The sequence below is a fragment of the Calypte anna genome, chromosome 4 (assembly GCF_003957555.1).
Source record: "Calypte anna isolate BGI_N300 chromosome 4, bCalAnn1_v1.p, whole genome shotgun sequence".
NCBI lineage: Eukaryota > Metazoa > Chordata > Aves > Apodiformes > Trochilidae > Calypte > Calypte anna.
The window spans coordinates 7,000,532-7,017,991 of NC_044247.1; the positions used below are offsets into that span (position 1 = coordinate 7,000,532).

Sequence of the window (17,460 nt, forward strand, 5' to 3'; positions counted from 1 at the left end):
CCCTCCCCTTGCCCTGAAGCAGCCCTGCTTGTGCCTGTGTCCCCATGCCAGGTGCCCCACAGCCAGGGGCTCCTGCACAGCTCACACCCTGCTGGCAGCAGGGCAGACTCTCCTGAGACTTTCCAGCAAAATCTGTCCCAGGAAATACCAACCAAAGGTGCTTGAAAACTCCTCACGCGGCTGCTCGACAGCGGGTTCCTGCGACTTGATTTTATTCTTGATTTTTTTCTTCTTTTTCTTTTTCATACCCTGTGCTGGATGAAGAAAGACAACATTTCAGGCAGCACAACTGGACAGGGATGCTATTGTCACCAAACCAGCAGAGAGGGCTGCTGCTGCTGGACCTCCAGACCTCCATCACCTCTGTGCATCAACCCCTGTGGCAATGCTCAAATATATCTCTCCTCTTCACCTTCCAGAATCTCTCTCAGCTGACCTGCAAGCAAAGCTTACAGAGATGTCGAGGACCAGTGGTCCAGCATACCACCATGTTTCTGGTTCCTAAAAACACCTCCAGGGGTGTCTCTGGGGGTCCTGGTACCAGTGGTGCCAGCAGTTCCCCACAGCCCCCTCTCACCTGGGTGGAGGATGGCAGTCCCGGTGGGCACAGACTCCTCCTGGCCCACTCTGTTGGGAGGCAGCAGCCCCCCAGCAGCCCCTGCTCTGCTGTCACCCCCTCCTCCTGGTCCCTCTGGCTCCTCAGCTGGGCTTGGCTGCCCCGAGCTCTTCTTCCGCACCTTCACCTTCCTCTTCCTCCTCCCGAGGCCCTTTGTGCTCTCCTCCTGGACAAAGTAAGGGGGATGAGGGGAAGGTGGGATCATCCCCTTTCCATCCCGCCCCATCCCGGGGGGGTCACTCACCTGGGGAAGGAGGCGGCGAATGGGCCGCATCTGCCGGGACTCCCCCGTCTTCCCCGCGCCCTCTCGGGGATCCTCACCGGGGGGCGGCGGGTCCCTGGAGGGGCGAGAGAGTGGCGGCGATCCCCAGGGGGGAAGGAGGAGGACGGAGACAACGACCCTCGGAACCCCGCACTCACCTGCGGGAGGGCGGGCGGCCGCGGGCTGCCCGGGGGCTGGGGTCGGGCGGTGGATCCTGGGGAGCGGGCGGTGGTGCCGGGACGGCGGAAGAGGAGCGGAGGAGCCAGCGTAACCCCTGCAAGGTGGTGCGGGCCGGGCCGGCGGGACCGGGATCCCGCTTGGCAGCGCAGGGCTCCTGCGGGAATGGGGCAGGGTCAGCCCCAGAGGGTCGGGTGGCGGGGGTCGGGGAGCGGGGAAGCCCTGCACTCACGATGCGGCAGGGCGAGCGGTTCTCGTTAACCAAACGCTCCAGGGACAGGCGCTCGACCAGCTCGCAGGGCAGCAGCGCGGTAGCCGTGTCTTGCTTGTTGGCCAACCTGGGGTGTGGGGAGAATGGACCGTGGCCATCACCCTGGCCTCTGGGCTCCTCGCCATACGATGGCAGGGGAAGCCGAGTGCTTTCTCCTGGTTTGGAGTTGTCTCAACCTATACTGGGAACTGGAACCCCCTCCCCAGCCAGGGATGCTGCCAGCTCCCCATCACAGCCAGGGTTCCCGTGTCCCAGCAGACCCTTGGGCACCATATCCTTGTCTCAGCCCAGCAACACTCCCCACAGCCCCAGCAACAAGTTTCCACTCCCTCCCCACCCCAAACCCTTTGGGTCACACCCCAGGGACTCGGCCTTACAGTAAAATGGGCTTCCCAGAGATGTCGGGATGACTCAGGACACGGCTCAGGACTTTGCGGGCCTCCTCCATCCGCCCCAGGTCACTGGAATCCAGCACGAAGAGAACCCCATGGGCTGCACCATAGTGACTGCGCCAGGCACTGCGGGAGCGCTGGGCCCCTGGCAGGTCCACCAGTGTCACCTCGAACCTGCCCACCCGCAGGCAGGTCTGGCCAGGCTGTGCCACGGGCAGCACCTCGCTGGCCACAGCTGCATGAGGGTTGAGGGAAGAGAGCAGGCACAATGAGAACAGCAGCACCCCAGCAACATCTTCCTCCTCCTGCCCTGCCCACATCATCTCGCCCTCCCCCCAGGGCACGGCCAGGCACCTGGCACTTCCCCAACCCAACAGCTCTGATCCAGGGGTTTTGACCCTTTATGGCTCAGGCATTTGGTTGCAGAAACCCCAAAAGATGCTGCCTTACCTTTCTCTATGTCCATGATGACAGAGGTTTTCCCCGCATTGTCCAGCCCCAGGACGAGGAGGGTCACCTTTCTGGGGAGTGACAACAGTGGGTGAGCATCCCAGGGAAAGCCTGTGCTCCCTGGGATACCATGAACACTGATGGTCCCGGATTCCCAGTCAGGGGACTCTACCCAGGGCAGCCATGCAGGATGGGGTCATAGACTCTGCCTGAGTTGGGGACAAGGGCAGAACAGTCTCTGGTACTCTGGCTAGGGGGAGGGCAGGCACAGGGCACCTGGAGCCATCTTGGTACCATGGGACAGCTGCCCTGTGGAGCCTTCAGTGTTCTTCTCATGGCAAGGATTCCTTTTCTCATCATATAGGTTAAGCAATGATACACACAGGCCAAAAAAAGTTGTTCCTTATATGCCAACAGTTAATGATTGCTTTGGGTGTCCTTCCTTGTCAGTGGGTTATTGGTACACACAGGTAAAGAGAGGACAATACAAAGACAGTTTACGAGCTTCTGTCTGAACTCAGGAGGTTATTCCTGTCGCTAAACAGTCCTGTTCAGTCTCCAGCCATGCGCAGAACATTTTGCCTGTGGTTTGCAAGCCCCAGTAGTCATTCACAGTGTATTTTTCTTCCTTAAACATACAGACCAGGCTGCGTGGGCGGCACGACTCCACCTCCAGCATTATGGCAACTCGTCCTTGCTGGCAGGAGAAGCAGGAGAGGCAGGAGAGGCAGGAGAGGACCATAAACGCCCCCTCACCACCCCCAGTGTCTCCCTGGGCTGATGCAGTGTCATCCCCACAGGATGAGCTCAGTGTCCTGAAACAGGCTACGTGGCAGATGTTTGTTTCAGTTCATCCCCCCTTGGCTTTCTTGGAAAGGTGCTGAGGTTGCACCAAGGGAATCCTGCTGGGAGTGTTCCTGCATGCACACCCCTGCCTGCCCCGCTCCCCTCCTTGCCCAGCTCCTGCCTGCTGGAAGGGCAGCAAGGACACACATGTGCCTTGCTCCGTCATTTGGGAACTATTTTTTTCAGGAGGCACCACTTCTGCAATGTTACAGCATCAGTGCCCTCACCAATAAATGTAGGGGTAAATGCTGTTTCCTTCAGGAATCCCCAAGGCACAAACACAGGGACCTACCTGATGGGTTCCTGTACAGCCTGCAGCCACGACCAGCAGTTGGAGAACATGTGGAACATGCTTGGCAGCTCCGTGCAGATAGGATGTCCTCTCTTGGGCACCTACAAAGCAAGCAGTCTGGCATGTCCCAGTGCTTCATCCTCCTGCTTGTGCCTGGACCCCACAGCAGAGAACATCTCACCCCAGGGTGCTTTGTCCCGCAGCCCAGCACTGCTGCCTCCAGCCTGGTGCACACAAGCCAAGTCAGGGGACAAAAGCCAGCACCCCTGGCAGTACCCCATGGGCACTGACCCCCTAACCGGACTCTCCCCTGGCAGCCTCTTCTTGCATCTCAGGAGCACCAATCAGGCTCTCACCCACTTGTCCCTGCTGCACATCCCCGCTCACATCCCTTTTGCGTAGCAGCTGCTTAAATCTAATCTGGATTTAAATTACTTACTCCTCACAGCCTCTTTAATCCAGGCGGGTCGGTCCAGGCCGGTGGCTGCTGGGACACAAAGTACCATGGCACTGCTGCCCATCACACTGCTCAGCACAATATGGCACAGAACAGCACAGCATGGCATAGTGTTACCTACCCAGCTGCACCCATGGTCCTCAGCAGCCTCACCATGGCTTAATTGACTTGTGGTGGGGACAACGCTTGACAGCCCCTCCACGAGGGGCTTCCAGCTGAGTTTGTGTCTCCTGGACTGAAGGGCATCCCTGGCTCCTCGATGCTGTGTGGACATTTCTCTGCAGCCCCTACCAGAAGAAGCCCCTCACTGTGCATGGCTCTACTGCCCACTCACTGATGCTGGACTGGAGGGCATCACCTGATGATGTTCACTCTCTGAACAGCAGCAGGTCCTGTGCTGCTCAGAGTGGAAACACCAACCAGCCTGAGAAGGTGTCTGGCTGAAAGCAGGGCAGTGGGGGGGGGCTTTGGATAGCAGGGCATGGAGCAGAGCCAAAAATGCCCTAGCTCCTTGACCTGCAGCCCCAAAGCTCTTACCTTGCTGCTTCCCCCAGCTGGGGCTGCCCTCCTTGGCGTGCTGCCATACATGTGTGTGAAGGAGAAGCTATGTGGGGATGTCTGAGCTGCAGGAGCTTTGGGTGGAAGGAGAGAAATCCAAAGGGATGAGGACATGAGACCCTCTAAAAGCCATAAGAATCCCACCAGCTCCCATGAATCCATGCTAAAACAACCAGTGCCAGCAGCACTACCTTGACCAGCATCCCAGACATCAGTCCGGGATACTAAGATACTGCCAGGCATGCTGAGGCTCTGGGATGACCCCAGAGGTTCAAGGCCAGGCTGGGCACAGCCCCTCACTCCAGCCCCACACACTGCTGGGAAGCTCAGGACCTGCCCAGGAGCCTTGATGTGGGCAGGGAGCCACGTGTGGTTAATGATTGATGGAGGAAGTTTCCATACTGATATCACCCACACATGCAATAGTGTTTGGGGTGACTGCTCACACCCATGCTGCTGGTGGCTAGGCAGTGGCCTGGCCCAGGGACAGACCTTGTCCCCAGCCTGGTGGCCTTTCCTACTTGCTCCCATGCCAGCAGCCTTCTGGGACCAGAGGCAGTGCCGGATATGCAGACAGCTCGGGGCCGGGAAGCCTTTGGCAGAATTAGCCTTAGCAGGGATGAAACGATTTGCTGGAAGTGTCACCCCTGTCTCTGTCCCTCAGGGTGACACTGCCAAGGCAGGGGACAGGAAGAGAGATGACCACAGGTGCTATGAGTAAGGGAATTCCATGTGGCAGGCAGCCATGGAGGCAGCAGCACGTCCTCCCTGAGGGGCAGCAAGAGCTGGTCTGCCACTGGCACCCATGGATTTCCAGAGGTCTCTGAGCATGTGGAGCTCTGCTTCTTTTAATATAAGTTCAAAATGCCAGGGACTGAGAAATCCCCTAGGAGCCTGAGACAGCTCCAGGTCACCACTCTCTGTGAACACACACTGGTCTCAAAGGCTGAGAAAACCTCAAAATCCACCCTAAAGGTGATGAAACCCACAGTGGACTCTGGAGGGGTGGTACAAGGGCCAAGCCTGGATTGATGGGCACTTTGCCGGGCCTGGGCTCAGGTTACCACGTTGGCTGCTGGCCTTTTGCCTGCACCACTGACTGGCCAGGCTGAGCCAGAGTCCCTCTGCCAGTGCCTCAGGGACCCCCGGGCAGTGCCAGTGAGACCCGCAGCAGCCGTCCAGGTTTCCTTGGTGACTGTTGCCAGGTGAGAAACTCTACGGCAGAATTTATTATCTTGGTGTATAACCAGAGATGTTCCTCGCCGGAGCTGTTACTGAACCATGCCCAACCACCATTCTGAGCTGGACCCTCTAGTGCCACTGGTGCCAGCAGGAGCCCCCAAAGGAGAGCTGTGCCTAGGGCACCGGGGTTGCTCAGCCCCTGGCATTGCTTCCAGGAAGGCGGCACGTGTCTCGGGGCTATTTCTGCCCGCGGGAGTGTTGCAGGAAAGGAAAGGAAGAGAAACCACAGGGACCCTGGAGAAGCACAGATGGACGTGGGCTGGCTGGCTGCCCTGCCTTGGCTTCCTTAGATCCCGTGAGTACATGCCCAAGTTGGCATGGGGTACACTGGGACCCCCTCCTGGGACCTCCGGAGTGGGGATGATGGCAATGGGAGGACTGGGGAGCTTGCATGTGGGGAATGAAGGCTTGCAAGGGAAAGCAGTGGGCAGCAGAGAGCTACAGGGGCTCCTGTAGTATTTACTGAGAGCTTTGAGATGTGACGGCACTGAAACTGAGGTGATGACACGGACCAAAAAGTCCTGGTGGAAATAATGCGCCAGTTGTTCTGCTTTGCCTGGGACTGCACCAACTCTGCCCAAAAAGTCATCCACAGAAGGGCAAGGACAAGCACAGGCTTTGGGGAGAGACTCATCTTTCTGTTTAACTCATAAGGTGGTAGATAAGCAAACAGCCACATCGTCCCTTTAAATCCCAGCAGGGCTCTGCTGGCTAACGATAACCCTGGATCATACCAGCTCCTAAATCCCAAGAGCTAATTACAGGCAAACGCCCCGTGGTCAGGCTGGAAATGCAAGATAATTACAGCTGTGCCCCAGAGACCTGTTGGCAATGAACCAGGGCACCAAGGATGTCTGTTGGCATGGTGGGCATGGTGGGAACGGTGAAAATCAGCCACGCTCCCTGCCGCCATGTAAGCAACCATTTTGCAAGCTATTTTGGGCAAGGGAGGTTGTTTTTCTAGAGCCCTCTTTGCTCCTCCAGCTCTAGTACCGGTAGCTGATTGCTTTTCACCCAGTTTCTGACCGGGTGCTTTCCAGTCAGAGCACACATGAATTGCTGGGAGAGGCTTGGATTTCAGCATAAGCTCCTCTGCTGGGCTTTGTTCTACTCCCTGCTGCAAGGGGAAGCTGCCAGTTTGCTCCTGTGCCATGCACACAGCTCCTTGATGCCCTCGCAGTGGCTACAAGCTTTCCCCAGCCTCCTACAAAGGTTTTGCTTAAGAGCATTACAGCAGCTCCTGCTGCTTTCCTGCAGCAAAACGCCGGGGAAAAAGAGTGTAAACCCTCCCTCCTGCCTGCCAGGATGCCTGGGCAGATGCAGGCGCAGGGTCAGTGTGCTGCCAGGGCTGTATACTCTTACAGTGGGTGGGGCCGGGGAGGGATCAGTTAATTAAAAGTAATTTTAACCCTACCTACCTGGTTTAGTGTTACAGCATTACCTGCTGCCTGTGCTGGGGTTGTAGCCAAAGAGGAATGACTCCAAAGATGTGCAGTTATTGGAAAGACCTATAAATGCACCTAAAGAAGGTAACTGTCTTGTCTTGTTGGAGAATTTAAGCCATGAGGCTGCAATGACACGGCCCGTGCTGCGGGAGCATCCCAGCTCTGGCAGCACCAAGCTCAGCGGTGGGTTCAGCCCAGCTTCCAGGCTGCGAGATTCAGGGGGATGAGATCCTCAGGGCAGACGCAGGTTTTTCGCCCAGCAGGATACGGGAGTGAAGCTGGATAGGGAAACAGAGCAGCAAAAACAGTAGCATAGTGAAGCCAATGGAAAAAAACATTTCTCCAACCATAAGCTAATACGCAGACTGCTGAGGCAGGGAAAAATACGTCTGAGTTATTCAGAAAGCAATGCAAAATCCAAACAGTTTAGGCTGTGAAAAACGGTCATTTGCAAAGCTATTTCCAAACTAAGTAAAACGATTCCTGGGAAACCCCCTGTTGCCAGCCCTGATCCTAGTAGGGGTGGGATGGCTATGCTGAGGCGACATACTTGTGTCCCCTCTCCAGTGCATACTGAGCTGGAGAGCTCTTTGTGATTCCCTCTTCATCCAGCACATGGGGGCTTTGGGGAATCAACACATCCCCACCATCACTCCATGTGCCACCAGCTGAATATTTCATCCGCAGTACAAAGTGGGAAGGCTTCAGATCCAAAAGGTTAGCTGGGGGTTGGGGCAGTACAGCCATCCCCACACCCCGAGCAGCTGCTTCCACCTTTGTGTGCTGGGCTATATTTGGGAAGCCGGCAGCGTGCGCTTGGCATGTTCCAGCGAGTGCTAAGGGAGTGATGTCTGCTCCGGGTCCTAGTGCAGTGCCAGTGCCTGGGGAAGAGGAGAGCTGATGGGAGCCTGCCGGCAGCTCTCGCCACCTGGGCTCTTTAAGAGCTTTGGCAGGGAGCTCCTTGCCATTTCCAATCAGCATTTCTCTTCTCCTTTTACAGGAGCTGAGCCGCCAGGCAGGAATGTGTAAAGTAGACACGGCTATTTTCAGAATGGGAGCCGGTGCTGGCTCCCACCCGGAGTACAGCCCAGGCTGCCACACAAAAGAATCGGGGATTAAGAAAATAATGAAGCTGGAATGCTCTCCAGGACAGGGCAAGCGGCTGTGGGGAGAACTGACACTCATGTGGTGGCTGGACGCGGGCTGACGCCTGGAGCATCCCCGGGTGTGGGGAGACTCCTGGATGCTGGTGCCTGAAGCAAGACATGAGGCAGGGGCTCAAGTGGCACCGTGCCACCCTTGGGCAGGGAAAAGTTCTCTCCTTCCCTCTACCTTTCGCTTCTATTACAGCTCCTAACAGTGAGCATGCAAAATACATGAGCTTCTAGGTGCTTCTGTAACAGAAATTACTTTCAACCTCTCTAAATCCCCTCACTTTCCTACATGGTCCAAGAGATGCCAGCACAGACCCTCCCTGTTGGGCACCTTGGGTTTTACCCTGACAGGCACATCTCTGGCAGCTTTACATAGTGCTGGAGGTCACTTCATCCATCCAGACCTCATCTTCACAGCCCAGGGGCTGCTCTGCTCCCGGGAGAGCTCAAAGTGGGATTTGGCCAGGAGCTGCACACTCTGCTGGCCCAGGATCCAGCCACTGCACTTGGGAACAGCTGGGTGGGATGTCTCCAGCTCCGGGCAGCCCCTTTTGGCTTGTCTCAGCCCTGGTGGCTCGGTGATAGCAGTGTCCCGGGTGCCTGTCCCAAGCCGTGCTGAGTGCGCAGGCATTGGGCACAGGGAGCGGCGGCAGCAGCGGGGATAGGACCGCCCGCCGATGCTATCTGTGACACACAGGGCTTTTATGGGCTGCTGTTTACAGCGCTGAGCTGCGGGCAGGTATGGTTAGGCTTGAGGGGTGACTCACAGCGTGAGCTTGAAAACAGCCCGCTGCCTCTGGCTTGGAGAATGGGATAATAAATGGTGTGGGAAGTGCTGAGAGGCTTCGTCCCTCCATTTACCCGACAGCTGTTGGGGCTCCTGGAGGCAGGACTGGAATTCTTGACTGCTTAAACAATTGCTCTTAAGTATTTCATCATGAAGGAGGGTAAGATGAAATTAAAAATACGATGAGTTGGAGCCCAGGCATTGCTCTGCCGAGGTCTTGGTGACCTGCCAGACTCCTGAGGGATGCTTTTCATTTAGATGAATGCATGTTGCATCAATGCTATAAATTGCATGTTGTTATTGCTGCTCATATAGAGGTGTGGGTGTAGCTGGCAGCTCCACACGATGTACCATCACCAGCTGAGCATCCAGCTGGGATGTACTGGGGCCACCAGACCCATGGCCCATTCACATCTCCCACCCCGGGTGTCCACAGGAGCCACCCAGCTGGAGGGAAGGCTCCTTCTGTCAGACAGCGTTCCCTTCACCCTCTGCCCTACTAGCTCTTTTTTTTTTTTTTTTTTTTTTTTTTTTTTTTTTGAGAAGCTGTTTTCCAAAACCAGCTTGAAAATATGTAACTATCATACCAGAGAGGAGTGGTCACATGTAGGTCTTCCATCCCACCAGTCTGGCCAGTCCTGGTGAGCTCATAGTGTGCGTGATTTCCTGAAGCAGCTGTTCAGTGTTGGAAAGAAAAGCTCTGAGCAGCTGCACATACTGGGATTGCTTCTGTGTGGGAGCTGCCCTCGGGAAAGGCACAGCCTCCAAGGTTTTTGGTGGTTTTATTCCTAGCTCTGCTGTTGATAAGCGTGATAGCCCTCATAGTGCTCACAGCCCAGTAAAATGAGGGAAACTCATGAATGCAGTTGGAGAGGTTTCGTGCTTTTGGTTTCCGCGTGGTTGGGTGAGTTATGGACACAGCATCCCTGCTGTTAGCGTGGGCACCGCCTTGTAAACTGTCCTGCCTGCTGGATGAACACCAGCCACCTCTTGAAAATTACCTAAAACTTCCCAGTCTACCTCAAGCAGGAATAACTGACAGACCTCAAACACTCCTTGCCTTGTCCTGTCTCTCCCAGCCAGTCGGCATGTGACCAGGCTGGACTGAGTAATCTGGCAGGGATGGCAGTGCAGGCAGCTGCCTCCTCTCCTACCATCTCTCATTACTGTAAGGCAGGCAGGGCTGGTGATGGGGCTGCCATGTGTGCTGTACATAGGAGGGGGCCCCGTGGCTTCTCTGTTGGACATAGAGGAGGAGATGTGGGGCTCAGCAGTGGGCTCAGCAATGGGACTTTTGGCTCCATCGTTGAGCCCATATATCCCATCACCTTGAAGGCAATGGGAGAAGCACCTCGTTGCTCAGCTATACTACCAGTTGGTCTTCACTACCTCCTACCTGGATGCAGGAGACATCCCCTGTTACATCCTAACCAGATCTTGAGGCCTACACACACAGCAGCTGCCTGCTGGAGCCAGAGGGTTGCCCCTCTCACAGCTCAGCTTGCAAGATAACAAAACTCTCCCTGCTTGGCAACACCCTTCCTCCCACACACTGCCCCACAAAGAGTGGGGCCATGGGCTGATGGGTGTCCTGGTCCAGCCCCATGCACCTTCCCCAGTGCTGGACCTAAGGCTCAATCACCCCCTGGAGATTGGGGGTGGTGGTGGCTGTAGGCAGTGCTCTGGCTGGTAAAAGCCACAGGCCTGGCTGTGGGCAGGGCTGGCACCCAGGCTGGCATCCCCTCCCACCCCATGGTGGGACCCCAGTGTCCCTGGGGATGCCTGCCACCTCTCCCCTGGGGGAGAACCCCCCCATGTTTCTGCACCTTGAGGCACTTGTAGCTGCCAGGGCCCTGTGGGACCAGGACTTGGTGGAGAGGTCTGAGGGAGGACCCCAGAGTACCAGGGGCACATAGGGTGTACCTGGGGGCTGGCAAGGCGACAGCTGGAAGAGTTAGGGCTCCCAGTGTGGGGGCAGCATGGGCACCCTTGGCTGGCAGCGGGATTCTGGAGTGTGATTCCTGATGCATGGGCTCCCAGAAGTGACAGGACTCCTGGGTGGAAGATCCTGAGCAAAGCTGAAGGTGTTGCATCAGGGGTGAAGGTGGGAGTGTCCTGGAGCAAGGAACCTGTGCATAGCAGCGGGGGTTCCCAGGGCAGGAGGGTGGTGAGCACGGCCGGGATCCCTGTGCGAGGGACGCGGGGACGAAGGGACGAATCCCGGAGGAATGTCCTGCCCCCTGTGCCCGTCGGGGCGGGCCTGGAGCGCTGCCGGAGCTGCCCTCCCCAGGGCAAGGCTCGGCAGGGCTGGGCTGGGCTGGGCTCGGCGGGGCTGGGCCGTGGCCTCCCGTCGGGGTGCCGTGAGACGGGGTCCCGCCCCCCCGGTTCCCCGCCCCGCCCCGCCCGCAGCGCGGCTCTTGTCTCCGCTGCAGCCCGGGATGGCGCCGCGGCGGGGCTGAACGGGCCGGGCCGGGCCGGGCCGGGGCCGGGATGGGGCTGGACGGCCCGAGCGGGGGCTGCCCGCCCGCCGCCACCGCCGCCCCGTCGCGGGCGAAGCTGCCGCTCGGCATCGTCTTCTCGACGGCGCTGTTCTGCGGGGAGGGGGCAGCGGCCGCCGTCCTCTGCTTCTCCTACGACCACTCCGACGACCGCTTCTGGCTCGCCCTCACCATCTTCTTCATGATCTGCCCCTCCGTCCTGGTGCAGCTCACCCTCATCTTCGTCCACCGCGACCTGAGCCGCGACCGCCCCCTCGTCCTGCTCATGCACCTGCTGCAGCTCGGGCCCATCATCAGGTGAGCGTGGCAGGGGACGAGGGGACCCCCGGCAGGGACACGGGGATCCTCGGCATGCGACATGGGGACCCCTGGCATAGAATGTGAAAATCTCTGCATGGGACGCGGGGACCCTGGCAAGCGATGCGAGGACTGTGGCAGGGTGGCAAGGGGGGTGGGAAGCCACAGCGTGGGACATGGGGACCCCATCAGGGAGAGTGGGGACTCCCAGCAGCAGACGTGGAGACCCCCAAGGATGGAACACGGGACCCGAGCAAGTTTCGTGGGTGCCTGATGAGAGCTGGGGCCGGGCCGGGCAGGGCACTACACGCACTGGATGTCAGCAGAAATCTGTCCCTGCAGCAAAGCCCGACGTGCCCAGAGCTGCTCTCTGTACCCACTTGTCCCCGAGGACACTGCTGCTCCCGGTCCACGGGGGTCTTTTGCTCGGCCAGCCCTACCCAGCGATGCCACAGTCCTGCTGGGGGGTGCTGCCTGCTTTCCTGCCTGCCAGATCCCCATTCCGGGCAGGATTCATCTCTCCCAGCCTGTTGCATCTCAGGTGCTCCGAAGGTTCTTTCTGCAGCGAGCGTTCCCCTCTGCCTTTGGGTTTTGCCATCGTCTGGCTCAGGCTGGAAGCACAGATGCAAATCGCAGCTGAAGTGCTCGAGGGTGAATCGGAGCTAGGGTTCTGCCCTCTGGAAAAGGTCCCGGGCATGGGACAGGTGGAAGTTTTAGGAGGAGGAGAGGTGCAGCAGCAGGGCTTTCATGGGAGCAGGGGTGCCACTAGACTCTGCTGGGGAGAGAAGGATGAGGAGGTGGATGTTGCACAAGCTGAAGAAGTGCTGATCTCTCACTCCCTGGGAATGCTGCCCTGCCTCCCTGGGCTGTTGTCATCCTGGCCATCCTGCTCAGCAAGAGTGCACCAGGGATGCAGTGGGTGTCATGGCAGAGCTGCCATCTCTGGCAGGAAGGGCTCCTTTCCCAGGGTCATGCTGGCAGCCACGATTCAGGCCACGCTGTACCCACAGAGATGAAAAAATACTCGGCCTGCACTGCTCTTTCTCCATCACCGGAAACCAGTAGGGTGACAGAGGTGTCCTCATCACCACAGTTCATCCTCAGAGGTGGCTGGGGAGTCTCACCTCTGCCACCAGCCATGTGAAAAGCTGTGTGTCTACCGCAGCCCATGCTGTCCCGTGGTGCTGTCACAGCTCTCACTACACTGGCTTCCTGAGATGGTTGTGGGGGTGCTTGGCTTGCTTGGCTCCACCCAGAGCTGCTCAGCAGAGCTTCTTCAATTGACTTCTTGGGCTGCAGATGGAGTCCAGCATGGTGAGGTCTGGCAGGGCACTAGGAGCCAGCTGGGACTGCCCCCAAAGCCAAGCTTCTGGTTGAAACCATTTTCCCATTCGAGTTTGCAAGGAGCTATGAAAGCTGGTGTGACCTGGGCAGAGAATTTATCAAAAAAAAAAAAAAAAAAAGCATTCCTTTTGGGTCTGAAACAGAGCAACTTCTGCTGTCTTGAATGCTCATCAGTAATTACATCCTGTTGGTCATGGGGCCAGCTGTCTCCAGGCAGGAGCCAAGCCTGTTGGATGGGTCCTCCACTTCTGCTTGCCCCTGACCCATGCACACCCACCTCGTGGCTGCATGCAGTGGGGCTGGGGGTCTCACTGGCCTGGCAGCGTGGGAGAAACCCACTTCCCCTGCCCATATGTGAGGTGCCCTGCGGGGAAGGGGCTGCGGAAGCGCTGCCTTATCTGTCCATGTCACACCCGGCTTCACCCTGCGCTCCCCTTCCTGCCGTCCCCACCAAGTAGGAAGCCTTCTGCTCAAGAGCAGAGATCAAAGGCAGTATCAGAAAGTTTCTCTTGTCTCTGCTTAGAGGAAGAGATATGTTTTGTGCAAGTGGGGAAAACAGACCCCAAGGGAGATTTAACCCCTTCCTGTTGCTATAGCTCCTAGCAGAGCTGCGAGTTCTGTTCCCCTTGCAGTAATTGCTGCACTCCTAGCTGGGAAAGTTGTCACTGTGCCCCACACGCTTCACCCTGAGTGCTGATGCATTGGAGCAGCCACCAGGCATCCCTTTAGTCCTGGTGTCACCCTGCCCTCCTCCTGACACCCCAAGGCCAGGGGCTGCCCACAGTGCTGCTGAAGAGTTGAGCCGTGCCCAGCAGGAGCAGGGTCTGCCTGGCACCATGCAAGGGTGGGGGGGCTGGAAGTGCCGGGAGCAGTGGGGAGGCTGGTGGGGTGACAGCTGCCACATCCCCATAGGTGCATGGAGGCCCTGGTGGTGTTCTGCTTGTCGGGGAGGGAGGAGGAGCCCTACGTGACCATCACCCGCAAGCGGAGGCTGCGGAATGGCTATGAGGTGGAGATGGAGCAGGAGGTGGGGCACTCCGAGCGCCGGCTCGCCACCCACCGCAACGCCTTCAAGCGCATGGCAGTCATCCAGGCCTTCCTGGGCTCCACCCCGCAGCTCACCCTCCAGCTCTACATCAGCATCCTAGAGAAGTACGTCCCTGTTGCCCGAGGTAAGGGTGCCTGGCACAGTGGGCTCCCTGAGGCCGTGCGGGTGAGACCTCCACAAGGGTATGGTGGCCGCTCTTTGGCAGCTGGTGGCATCCAAACCACTCCGGGGGCATGGCCTCCATTGACTCCCCTAAACATGAAGCATATCCTGTAGAGGATGGACGCTGTGGTTTGGTTTTCCCACAGCCAGACCTCTGATTTCCAGCTTGAAGGGAGGCTGGGATGAGCTGAATGTCACCAAGATGCCAGGTTCTGCTCCCAGCCCCAGTACTTGCAGATATCTGCCCTACGGAGCTGTGCCACCCACCCAGTGCCTGTCCCATAAAGATGCTGTGTCCCTTTTCCAGGACACTCCAGTCTCCATTATTTACTGGGTTTTTGTGGACAGCTACAGCTCTGCCTTCCTCATTGTCCCTCTGTTGGATCAACTTCTGAACCTTTCCCAATTCCAGAGCTCCCAGCTTAGTGCTCCCAGGCTCCTTCTCCTACTCCTGTGGTATTTATGAGCTTTATGGATGTGGAGGATGGAGCTTTTAAATCCAGCTCTGGCACGCTGACAAGGCAGCAGGAGGCTCTTCCACCTTTCTGATTGTAGCACCTGGTGAAGGAGCTGCCCTTGCCCACCCCCCTCTCCTGGCTGTGCTAGGAGCCCAGACCTTGCCCTCTGTGCCCACAGCAGCTGTGTGGAAAGGGGAACATGGGAGATGCTCCAAAGAAACCCCCTCCTTGGCCACATCCCTTTGCGAGGGCATTTTGGGCAGCAGGAACAGTGGAGGCAGGAGGATGGGTCCTGCTCCTCCAGCAGCAGAGGTGGGAAGCAAATCCTGGTTGACATTTTTTGGGCTGTTTCTGTGGACAGCCACTGCCACCAGCACAGTGTGACTGGTACCAGCCACACGCTTCCCTTTTCCTCCATCACGGTTTTCCTGTCTGTGCTGAGTGCAAGCAGACACTGATGTTCTGTGGGAATGATCTTGGCTTTGCAGCCCGCAGACAAGGGTGGTTCTTGAGATGTTCTTGGAGAGATCAGTAGGCTGTGGGGTCTAGATCTGGGTCCAGGTGAGGGCAGAACAGTGCTTGCAGTAGAAACCATTCCCTGCTCTGCTTTGAGCAACTTTTCTTGCACACAGCAGAGGAGTTGGTGCCTTCTTCAAGCACAGGAAAGGCCTCTGTTTGGCAGAGGCTTCAGGTTTGTTCGTGTAGGGAGAAAATCCAGGAGCAGAGCCTCCTGCTGCCTGCAGCTTCCCCCATAACCACCCTAGCATGGGGTCTGCCACCATGAGCTGCCCCAGCAGTGCTGACACTGAACCTCCTACTGCAAGCCCTGGTGCTGGGCACCCTGTGTGTGTAACCAGGGACTGCCACCCTGTGTTTTGCTCCCTGGGGTGGCACCTAGCCAAGAGTCAGGGAAAACAGCCAGGTCCTCCCCAGCACTTCCTGACTTCTTGTCCTTTCCCTCTGCAGCCGTCCTCATGGGCATCTGCCTGGTGTCAGTCACCTACGGGGCTCTTGTCTGCAACATCCTGGCCATCCAGGTCAAGTATGATGATTACAAGGTCCAGCTACGACCATTGGCTTTCCTCTGCATCGTGCTGTGGCGCAGCCTGGAGATCTCCACCCGTGTGGCTGTCCTCGTGCTCTTCAGCACCGTCTTCAAGCACTGGATCATCCCCGTTGCCCTGGCCAACCTGCTGGTCGTTTTCTTCCTGCCCTGGGTGCAGTTCTGGCGGAGCGGCACCCGCCTGCCCGACAACATCGAGAAGAACTTCAGCCGGGTGGGCACGGTGGTGGTGCTCTGTGCCTTTACCCTCCTCTTTGCCGGCATCAACATGTTCTGCTGGTCAGCAGTGCAGCTCAAACTGGCTGACCGGGACCTCATTGAAAAGTCACAGAACTGGGGCCTCCTGGCCGTGTATTACGTGGCCCGGCTGGTGGAGAACACGGCCCTCGTTGTCCTCTGGTACTTCTTTAAGACAGATGTCTACGAGAACATCTGCACGCCACTGCTGGTGGTGCAGCTGCTCCTCGGTTACTGCCTGGGCATCTATTTCATGCTCCTCTTCTTCCAGTACCTTCATCCCTGCCGCCAGCTCTTCAGCCACAATGTTGCCGACTTCCTGCACTGTGTCTGCTGCCGACGGCGCCTGCCGGGGACCCCTCTGCGCCTCCAGCCACCTCATGAGCCTGGGGTGAGGCACAGCATTGTCTGAGGAACAGCCACCACACAGCTTCTCTGGCTGGCTATGGACACGGGGACAGGCAGCGTGGGGCCAGAGGGGGATGATGGCACAAGCCATGCCAGAGGCACCTGTGCTGGCAGGTCCCAGGGTGTCCCCATGGTGGCACAGGGACAGAGTGTGCCTGCGGTCCTGGCATCGTGCGCATGGACACGAAGGATTTAAGGGGTGCCTGAACCACCTGCCATGTGTGACACAGCCCCTGAGGTGCCCCTACCCCCCCTGCTGTGGTACACACGGTGACCTGGGTGCTGTTGGGACTGTTTTTAGCAGTAAAGAAACTTCGTGGTGGCTGCGTGTCCGGGTGCTGGCGGGTGGCCGGTGACTCAGGGAAAGGGTGGGGACCGTCCCTCTGGGGCTGGTACGGGTGTGCACACCCACTGCCCACGTAGCCCTCGTACCTGTGGGCACCCAGATGGGGTTGTGTCGGTGGGAAGTGAGGATAGGGGGGAGCTCCAGCAGGGAGTTGGGGAGATGAAGGAGCACGGCAGGATGAGAGCCGGCCTCATCCTGTGCCTCCATCAGCAAGGATGTGGCTGCGGGCCAGGAGCAACCCGGCAAACCAGCAAGGAGCCATCCTGCCCAACCTGTTCCTCCAGGCTGGAGGCCCCGGCCCTGGCTGCTGTTCTATTCCCAGCAGGACCATCAGGCACTGCAGGGCTCAGGACCCTGCAATGGAGGGCAGGCAGGAGAGGAGGGGCAGCTGGCAGGGCAGTGGGGATGCTGCTGAGACCCAGGCATCCCAGCCCCAACACGGAAGTGTGACTTCCTCCTGCCCCCAGTGCCCATTTTTGGGGTCAGCTCAGTTTGGAGAGTGCTGAGTGCCAGGCTGGGGGTCCTCAGCACCCCTGGGATGCCCATGGAGATGCAGCACTGCTGCCACTTGGTCTTAATTCACCCACCCTGGAGTGGTTCCTGGGACCCTGCACCTGTGTGGTGCTGTGACCCCAGGCTTCTCCTCCTTT

At 58.1% G+C, this 17,460-nt stretch overlaps 2 protein-coding genes across 5 annotated transcripts; one reads left to right on the forward strand and one right to left on the reverse strand.

The window, feature by feature from the left end:
* Nucleotides 1–1,032: 1,032 nt before the first annotated feature.
* On the reverse strand, nt 1,033–3,365 carry ARL13A (ADP ribosylation factor like GTPase 13A). The gene is made up of 5 exons (XM_030449398.1): nt 3,307–3,365; nt 2,169–2,239; nt 1,704–1,953; nt 1,288–1,393; nt 1,033–1,212 (listed from the first exon to the last, which is right to left on the reverse strand). Exons 1-5 carry the CDS (start codon nt 3,363–3,365, stop codon nt 1,033–1,035), a joined length of 666 nt encoding a protein of 221 aa, XP_030305258.1.
* Nucleotides 3,366–5,433: 2,068 nt separating this feature from the next.
* Nucleotides 5,434–16,786, forward strand: XKRX (XK related X-linked). 4 transcript variants are annotated; one of them, XM_030449219.1, is made up of 6 exons: nt 5,444–5,526; nt 5,719–5,862; nt 6,991–7,092; nt 11,656–11,744; nt 14,001–14,260; nt 15,723–16,786. In XM_030449219.1, exons 3-6 carry the CDS (start codon nt 7,078–7,080, stop codon nt 16,466–16,468), a joined length of 1,110 nt encoding a protein of 369 aa, XP_030305079.1. In that variant the 5' UTR covers nt 5,444–5,526; nt 5,719–5,862; nt 6,991–7,077; the 3' UTR covers nt 16,469–16,786. The 4 variants fall into 4 exon arrangements, with proteins under 4 accessions (XP_030305081.1, XP_030305079.1, XP_008491978.2 ...); XM_008493756.2 differs by having other exon boundaries at nt 5,719–5,858; XM_030449220.1 differs by lacking the exons at nt 5,444–5,526; nt 6,991–7,092; nt 11,656–11,744 and having other exon boundaries at nt 5,814–5,858.
* The last annotated feature ends 674 nt before the right edge of the window (nt 16,787–17,460 follow it).